General features: G+C 33.6%; 2 protein-coding genes across 2 annotated transcripts; one reads left to right on the top strand and one right to left on the bottom strand.

The window, feature by feature from the left end:
• Positions 1–272: 272 nt before the first annotated feature.
• Positions 273–1382, top strand: LOC130666891 (uncharacterized). The gene is made up of 4 exons (XM_057468215.1): positions 273–420; positions 512–600; positions 667–1002; positions 1081–1382. The coding sequence occupies exons 1-4, from the start codon at positions 335–337 to the stop codon at positions 1380–1382; spliced, it is 813 nt and encodes a 270-aa protein (XP_057324198.1). The 5' UTR covers positions 273–334.
• A 5392-nt stretch (positions 1383–6774) lies between these two features.
• On the bottom strand, positions 6775–8484 carry LOC130666890 (uncharacterized). The gene has a single exon (XM_057468213.1). It carries the CDS (start codon positions 8482–8484, stop codon positions 6775–6777), a length of 1710 nt encoding a protein of 569 aa, XP_057324196.1.
• Positions 8485–9808: the final 1324 nt, after the last annotated feature.

Raw genomic sequence — 9808 nt, 5'->3', positions numbered from 1 at the left:
GGCCTTTTATGTAGAGCGTAAAATTTCCCATAAGAATATGTCTTGAACATTCAAAAGTATTGATCTCACCGTGAGCTACAAAATTCCAAAGCTTAACAAATAAATGTTCCCATGTTATTTAAACGGGAAATAGAAAATTGCGATGCGGCAGTTGTTAATATTAATATTAAGAGCTCAAACTTTCACAGTATTTTATTTTCGTCATTTCCAACAATATTTTCGATATAATGAAGAAAAAAAAAATTAGTCGATTTTTTTGAATCAGTCTATTATAGATGGTCTCCTGAATATAATTAAAGACGACATCGTTCAATGGGACCGATTGGACAACGGAATGGATGTTGGCAGAAACCGACGACATCGGCAGCACCATTTTGATATGTACATTCATCGTATTCAAGAACCACTGGAAAGTAGACGGTAAAATTTTTTATTCATAATTATAAATAGTAACTTTCTTTTATATAATACCCAGTTTACATTCTTTTCACTATTAACTCAATATTTTCAGGTACTCAATGGCGGAGTTTTTGGAGATGGCGGTGGTAAGGCGGATAGAAGTTCGATTTCAATTGGACACTGCTGTTAACAGGCAACAATGTAATATTTTTTTCATTGATAGAATTCATAATATGAAATTCAAATGGTATAAACTTAATTTTTCAGATTTAAATGATGAATTGATGATGGATGAAGAAGTCCAATTAAATCACATACAAAACAACCAAGGTGGAGCTAGACCGGATGAGTTGCTACCAGTTGCGGTAGCTCTTGACAATCAAGAATTTGTTGCTGCAGATGTTCATCATCAATTACCAGATGCAGCAGCCCCTGAAGATGCAGTACCTGTTGCAGCGGGCCTTCGAATCGAATTACTAGATGCAGCAGCCCCTGAAGATGCAGTACCTGTTGCAGCAGGCCTTCGAAACAAATTACTAGCTGCAATAGCTCCTAATGAAGCACTTGCTGCAGAAGAACTAACAAATAATATAAATTATTATGGTAATTTAAAGAAGAATATGTATTTTTTGATAACTGTATGACTTTAGAGAAATAAGAGTGAATTTATTTTTTAAATAGAAAATGAAGTTCTCACGGAGGAGGAGCCTGAAGAACAAGCGTGGATTCAAGCATTCACTCAAGGTATGATTTTCCAAGATCAACCAGCACCAGAAGGTACTGACCCTTACCGTTTGTGTTTGGAAAATAAAACCAAAGTTATCTTTTGCCCCTGTGGACATCTGAGTTTATGCCTGGAGTGCAGGTATAAATTTGAAGCATCAATTCAAAGAAGGAATTTACTACCAATGAACAACGCGCCGTTAATTTGTTTTATATGTCAGGCAGAATCTTTCATCTATAGCATTGATGGAAATTTATGATTGAGAAAAAAATAATAATTTAAAACAAAAAAATCTGAGCATCGGTTGGCCCTGCTGGCCAGCCCCTAAGCTTTGTTTCTCTTTTTCTCTTTTCTTAGGAGCTTTTCAAGCTCAAAAGGGTTACGGTTTATGTTAAAGTTTAAAAAGTTAGAATCCAAAATAACGAATGAATGAGCGTTTTTCATATATTTATTTACAATTATGTTCAATAATTAGCTCAAAAATAAGTATTTATGTGATACGTTGTATCTACATCGTGTAAGTATATCGTGATACCAGCGAACATGACGATTTATGAGCAATCACTTTCAATGACTTATATAAAGAAGAACATATTAGTTTTGAGTAATTATGTTCAGTAATTATGATGTTTTTCAATGGAAAAAGCAGATATAGATTTTACATTTGATATTCCGTCAACAATATCTCTCAAACAGATGATCTGATTGGGACGTTCTTGGTAGCAATCGAATGCTTTTATCGAGTTCTAGAGCTGATTAGGTTTTGGAATTGATCGATTCGATAGTTTCCGAAATATTCACGATAAATGGAAAAAAACGATTTTTTTCTATGCTTTCGTCGACGATATCTCTCGAACGGATTATTCGAATGGGACGGTTGAGGTGGCAATAGAATGCTAAAATCGAGTTCTAGAGCTGATTAGATTTTCGACTTGATCGATTTGATAGATTCCGAAATATCCACGAAAAACGGTAAAAAACGATTTTTTTTTTATTCTTTCGTCGACGATATCTCTTGAACGGATTGTCCGATTAAGACGATTGAGGTGGCAATCGGCGCGTTTTATTGAGGTCTAGAGCTGATGAAATTTTAGGAATGATTGGTTTAGTCGTTTCGACGATATTTGCAAAAAACCGTTTTCTACTGTTTCTTTCGTCGACGAAATCTTTCGAACGGATTATCTGATTGAGACGTTCTTGGCGGCAATCGAAAGCTTTTATCGAGTTCTAGAGCTGATAAGATTTTGGAATTGATCGATTCAACAGTTTTCACAATATCCAAAATAAAACGAAAAAAAAAATTTATTTGACTAATTGGTCTAAAATTTTTTTGAAAATCTAAGTTCATAAAAATCGAAGATATCTTCGAATGCCGCAAGAACCATCTAAATCGGTTCATTCATCAAAAAGATATGAGAGGTTTACATCCACACACACACACACACACGCACATACACATACACACACACACACACACACACACACACACACACACACACACACACACACACACACACACACACACACACACACACATACATACAGACATCGCTCTGAAAATGTCAGAATAGCATCCTAATAGTACCTTCAAATGTCGACTTATGATGAAAACTCGGTTTTTGAAAATCGGGGTGAAACCAATAACTTCCCGAATTTTTTGAAAATCGTCGATTTTCTCAGCGGGAAGTTAAAAATACAAAATATATTAACTAGTAAGCATAACAACGAAATGTTATCTTAAGGAGAAAAAGTCAAAGTTTAACTTTTTTACATAAAAATAACAAAAATATATTTATTTGACTTAAGTTAATGAAGTAAACTGTCAAAATAATTTTTATTATAACTTTAAACAATAGACTCCGTTACTAAAGATTAAGAAAAAAATGTTCATTAAAGAAAAAGCTTTTTTATTTTTTATTTATTATTATTATTATTTTTGTTATTTTTTCTTATAAACATATGAATAAATAGAATGCATTGTGTAGTAGAGAGAAGAAACGAAATGTTTATAAATGAGGAAATAATTTAAATTTCTTATCCTTTTATAAAAATATAAGTAGAGTGCGATAATTATTAGACTTAAGTGTTTTAAAACAAAACCATTTGGAAATGATTCTTGTTAAAGAAAATACCATAGTCGGGATAAAAAACTATATATTTATTAAAAAAGGAGTATCTTTCTTAGTATATATATTTTTTTTTACAATTAAATAGATTTATTAATTAGAGTTATTATACTAATTATAAAAAAAAATTGTGTTCAAAAAATATAAAAAAAAAAAAAAAAAAAAAACATTAACGACAAAGTGTAAAGAATAAAATGTTAATTTAGGAGAGGAGTAATCAAAATTTCACTTCATTACATAAAAAAAAAAATTACAATAATAAATTTATTCGGCATAAGTGCATTTTTATTTTCATCTATTTTTTTCTCCTTATCAATTCTGTTTTTCATTTAAGGCACTTAAAATTAAATTTAAGAAGTAGAGATATCGAGCCAAAGGTAAAAGTGATGATATCGGGGATGTTTCACTTGTGACGTTTGCTACGTAAATATTAAAATCATTGGGTGTTTGATGTCGCAACACTGAGATCTCTAACGAAAAACAACCCTGGGACCCAGATCTCTCGGATGTCCCACTTATGGTGAAAGCATTAGAGAGATCTGGTGGCGTCACGAAGTGAATGTCCAAGGGTAACCTACCCCATTTGGTACCATACATTCACTTTACCTTCTAAAACATCCCTTCCAGAGACTCAGGGTGCGCAGTAGACCCCTAAAATCTGTATATAAACTCCCGAGAATCTTCCAAAGACAGTCAGTCGCTCTCAGTTGTAACCAAGTAAAGACTGAACTCAGTAGTGTAAGCAAGTCTGTTCTACGCTCGAATAATACCATCATCCAGGTCTAATTGGCACAGAGAAGTTGATTCACCAAGCGAATTGAGCCCCATGGTGGCAGCAGCAACGCTCAACTTGTGAGTACCCTGCAATTGATTCGCTAATAAAAGAATTACGCTCAACTTGTGAGTACGTTCTTCGGTGATCAAAAATACTGATCTGTACCCCATTTGGACTCTGTGGCGAATTAACGCTCCGTGTGAGTAGTATTTCCGCACACAACGCTCAACTTGTGAGTACGGTGCGGGAGTCGATTCGCTAAAGGAATTACGCTCAACTTGTGAGTACGTTCCGAACCTGATTCGAGTCGCGAATAGGCTTGTTTATTGCAAGTGACTAGAAGATTCACGGGTCACGCCCAAAAGGGGTAAGCAAACGCACTACTTAAAAACCTACCGCATTACTAACACTAGATTGTAACAGGAATTAATAAGCATTGTAAACACATTGGTAACAGAATATATTCTTCTCTTTCTCTAAAACAAGTTTCATCATTTCCACAAAACCTTTCACTTTCCCAACTCGTAGAGAATAAGACTTCTCGAGGTCTATCCAGCAGCCCACCTCTCTTTCATTCCTAATACCCTAGTAGCCACGCAGGGTAAATAAATTGGGAACCTGATAGAATTCGCATCCGCTCGGCGAATTACTATCAAACAAATCACGTCCATCAAGGTAGGCAAATCAAATACTAATCATAATAAGCGCGAGTTACGACACATGTACGCAACCATCCTCGATACTGAGTACGTTGCTTTAATATATTTTTAAAGTCTAAATTGACGCGTATTAATTAAACGGGAGCAAAGTAGCCCGCTATTTTCTTTTATTGATTTCTTTACTGTGCATCGAGAACCGCGAATTATCTAACTTAAGTATTAAAATACCTACCCCGGACGTGACACACTTTCCTCTCGTGGTGCGTATACAGTTTTTTTATTTCACTCCAGGATGGAAAGTTCAATAAAAATAAAAATTAGATAATATTGATCCTGTTATTACAGGCTAGAGTTTAAGCTGAATTAATTTTAAATTCATAAACATTATGATCTATTATGAAACAATGATGAATTGTTTGTGTATCTGGCCATTTCATCTATGAAGATAATGTTACGTTAATTTCAATTATCTGCACACACTTTTAATTCCTAGCTTTCATAAAACTGTTGAAAATTAAAATTATGTGAATGTTATGTGCGGATGAGGTCGTTTATATTTTTTTTACTTTCCATACATAAAATATATACTTTGATAAATTCGGTGACTCTACAGATACAATATAATTGATTTTATTTTTCTAAATCCAATAAAAAATGATTATAGATCTTTTCATAAACTTAGTATATAAATTAAGGTAATACATGTATATTAATCAAATAGCTCGATTGATGTTCAACTTGTTGTTACATGTCCTATCAAATTAATTATAAGTGTTCAAAAGTGAAGGTATGAGCTAATGTAATAGAGGTTTTTATTTATTTCTTTTAACAATATAATTATCTTGTCAAAATAATATTTTATTGATTAAATTATTATTATTATTATTATTATTTATTTATTTTATTGACCATGTAGTCGAAACTACTTGCGGCCATCCAAAAAGATACAATAATTACAAAGTATGGTATATAATTTTAACATAAAACATAATAAACCTTAAATATAAAAAACTTAAAATTTTAACCTATTGACAATATGTCAATGTAACAATTTAACGCTCAATCATCAAATCAATACTCAACAATCAGCACAACTCACAAATCAATACTCACAAATCAATAGTAATCAAAAAATTAATTTTTTGAGTTACGAAAGTACTCGTAACAAGAAATACGGAATTCATTCAGTGTAGGCTTAGATGTACAATCATTAGGCAGTTGATTCCAAACTTTTATCGCCGATATTAAGAACGATTTCTCATACTTGACATTGCGATAGCTTGGTAATGCAAGATAATCACCGCGGACATCACCTCTACGAAAGCGAGGCTTAAGTATATGCAATTTTTGACTAATTAATGGCTTCTGGTTTAGATATAGTGCCTTATAAACAAGACATGATGAGAAAAACTCACGTCTGTCTTTTAAAGTAAGCCAATTTAGTTCATTGTAATAATGTGTTACATGCTCATATCTAGATATCTTATAAATAAAACGTACGCAAGCATTTAGTTTTCGCTGAAGTCTTAGCTGTTGCTGACCTGTAATGTCAGTGTATACCGCTGCACAATAATCAAAAATTGGAAAAATTAGCGTAGTAACTAACTTTTTTCTTATTGGAAAACTAAATACTTTGCTGTTCATTTTCAGTTGAGCTAAGATTCTCATGCTGCTTTTGCATACTTTATTCACTTGTAGTGACCAAGTTAATGTATCTTGTAGTATGATGCCTAGGTATTTAACTGAGTTACAATAATGTATAACTTGGTCACCTAAAGCAATATTTGGTAATGTAAAGTTTTGGAGAGCAACTAATTTTTGAGTCGTACCAAAAATTATCGACTTAGTTTTATCCAAGTTTAGCTTTAGTCCATTCTTTACACACCATTCCGAGATTATGACAATTTTATTATTAAGAGTAGCAACACAGTTATTAATGTCGCAAAGTTTACAATTCAAGTAAATGACTAAATCATCTGCATAAAATAAATGCTTACAATGTCTCAACAACTTGCCCAAATCTGTGACGTAAATAGAGTAGAGTAGTGGACCAAGGACACTTCCTTGTGGTACACCACTCACAATTTCTTTTCACTCGGACATACTAATATCGCTAACTCGTACAGCTTGTAATCTATCCGTTAAATAAGATTCAACCCATTTTATAACACTATTCGCAAATCCCATAGCCTTCAATTTATAAATCAGAATTTCAAAAACAACAGAGTCAAATGCTTTACTAAAATCGAAGAATATGGCGATAGTAATCATAGAATCACTCATATTAAGCCGAATATCATCACAAAGTTCCAAAATCGCATCTTGTGTATTTAAACCCATCCTAAAAGCTGTCTGATATTCATCAAAGATATCGTTGCTAGTCAAGTAGTTCATGATTTGATCATGAACACACCTTTCTAGAGATTTAGAGAGCGTGCAGAGTAACGATATTGGCCTATAATCACGAAGCTCAATTGGTGAGCGTACTTTCGGCAACGGTAATACGTACGATTGTTTCCAAGCCGACGGAAAGCATCCTGTAGAGAGAGATAAGTTAAATAATTTCGTAATAGACTGTATAAAGTAAGGAGCTAAAAATTTGTACATTTTTATATCAAAGCCATCTGGACCCTTTGATCTAGATGTAATTCGCATAATCGCCTTTTTAACATCAGAACAATCAAGAGCTTTAAATGTAAAAGCACTTTGATATGTTGTTAAACGCGAATCAAAATACTCATAGTCAATATGCTCAATAGAGCTCCCAGCCATAGTGACAAAATAATTATTTAACTTATTCAGATCTAAATCATGACTAATATAAGAATCAGCGCACTTAATTAAACCTAATTTACGGAAGTCATTCCACATTGATTTGGCGTCCTTGCAATTATGAAAACGCTGATCGAAGTACCTTTTTTTAGCTTCAGAAATTCTACTCTTTATGACCTTACGCAAGTTAGTGTATTCCTTGAATGCATATCCAGATCTCCTATATATCCTGTATAGCTTTGATCTCCGTCGTTGAAGAGCCTTAATGTCTCGATTAATCCATGGTGCTGGCTTCTCCCGAATACTCATTTCTCTTAGTGGCGCAACTAATTCAGTGACTTTCTTGATATGATCATGTATACAAGTGTTCATTTCATCAACTGAATTAGCATTATCAACGTCAAAAAGATCTAATCTAGAACAAGTATCTTGAAGAAAGTTCTTGTCCACTCCAGACCAGTTTCTAGACCAAAATTTATTTCGAGCAGAGTACGATATATTGTACTTGTATTTCAACGAAATAAGGTCATGATCAGCAAGAAAGGGTTCTTCGGATTGGCTTGATGATAGGACTGAATCCAGATCGCTAACCAAACAATGATCTATCCATGAATGACAGCTGACTGTATGATGTGTCGCTTTATACTCGATTAAATTTAGGGCCAGGCCTCGACAGAATTCCAACAAACTTTCTGACTTTGAATTGACATTAATCATGTTAATGTTAAAGTCTCCGATGAGTATAGCATGTGAGTAATGTGGCAATACATCATCCAGATCAGCTTCTAGAACGTCTAAAGATTGCGAGGTTGGTGGATTGTAGACAACACCAACCAAAATTCTTTGTCTTGCAGATTGCCATACTTCCATAAAAAGATACTCCGGATGATTTTGGAGATAAGTTGAGCTCAAGATATGTTTCGAAGAAATCGAATTATGGACGTACAATGCCACACCTCCCCCTATTCTGTTTGATCGGTCATTTCTAAATAGTGTAAATGATGGTAATTTAAACTGAGCACTCGACATATTTGAGTTTAATCAGGTCTCAGATACAGCAATGATATCAAAGTGATGGGTTTTAAAAATTCTTTGAATAAATCAAAATTACTATTTAACGAACGAATATTTATATGACAAATGTTGAGCAGTTGACAGGTTGGCGGTGTTGAAATAGTCGATGATTCTTGCCTAATTGAAGATTGAGCTAGTGAAGGTTATTGTAAATTCTCTTTTAGGACATCCATACCTGAAGACGGCAATAATTTTAACGGTGGCTTATCTGAGAATAATCTAACAAAAAGTGCAGATCCCATTATCCAAACTTCTTGGATAGGAGTTTAGGATAACTTTTTAGTACCTGCTGCCTGAATTTGTATAATGTTGATGGATGTTGACGGTGAAGACGGACAGGATCTGATGTAACATTATTACTCGTTTGAATTTTATTACCAGGAATGGCTTTTAGTTTAGATTTTATAATTATACAGTCAGCTGTTTCTTTAGAATCCAATTTAATAATAATGTCGCGTTGCCTTTGCTTTGCACTTTTTGCTTTTGGCTCAGTAGCCTTACCAACTCTACGAATAGATTTTAATTGTGAAGCTTCGAACGGAATCTCCAAAACATTGAACAAGTTACTGGCAATAGCATTCAAATTCTCTCCAGATTCTTCATATAAACCAGATATAGCTAGTTCATCAGCAAGGGCCTGAGATTCTAGAATTAAAGCTCTCTGTTCAAAGTTGCTATTCACCAATAAATCAGCAGCTTTTGATATTTTATCAGTGGAGGCTTTAGAATGTCCACTAGTTTCATTTTTCTCCAATGTACCAACCCTATCCTCCAGGTCAGTTAGTTTCTTGTCTAAATTCTCCTGCTTTGCTTTAATTATTTAATTATTTTAATTATTTTTAATAAATTAATTTTTTGCAATGTAACGTAAATCGGTTACGATAAGAGAGTCGCCGTGGCTCGCGGGTAGTCAAAACAGATGACGATGCATGAGACCCGGTCCACGATAATTCTCTCACAGAGAACCTGAGATTCAGCGTCAACATTTTGTCAACTCTGTTGACTTTATTATATTTTTATAATGACTAAATAGTCAGTCTTGGGAGAGAGCTCATGGAGCTCGAACCTCTGCTTCATAAGTAATTAATAAACTACAATTAATCCTAAATTAATTCAACCTTATTTTGGGGTCCCAATTGGCACCCCAATATTTTCACCTACACCATGACCTGCCGATTTTCCTACCATTCACATGTTATAATAAATAATATCGAGTTGGAAACGGCATCGAAAATATTTAAATCGGAAATTAAATTAAAAAGTAATAATTAATAAAATA

The sequence above is a fragment of the Microplitis mediator genome, chromosome 4 (assembly GCF_029852145.1).
Source record: "Microplitis mediator isolate UGA2020A chromosome 4, iyMicMedi2.1, whole genome shotgun sequence".
NCBI classification, from domain to species: Eukaryota; Metazoa; Arthropoda; class Insecta; order Hymenoptera; family Braconidae; genus Microplitis; species Microplitis mediator.
This window is presented reverse-complemented; position numbering and strand designations above follow the sequence as displayed.

Excerpts from the sequence above, each read along its gene's own strand:
- LOC130666891 (XM_057468215.1), top strand. The coding sequence starts at position 335 with ATGGATGTTGGCAGAAACCGACGACATCGGCAGCACCATTTTGATATG. Across the intron at positions 601-666 it reads TGCTGTTAACAGGCAACAAT|ATTTAAATGATGAATTGATG; the intron begins GTAATATTTTTT and ends TTAATTTTTCAG. Across the intron at positions 1,003-1,080 it reads AAATAATATAAATTATTATG|AAAATGAAGTTCTCACGGAG; the intron begins GTAATTTAAAGA and ends TTTTTTAAATAG.
- LOC130666890 (XM_057468213.1), bottom strand. The coding sequence starts at position 8,484 with ATGTCGAGTGCTCAGTTTAAATTACCATCATTTACACTATTTAGAAAT.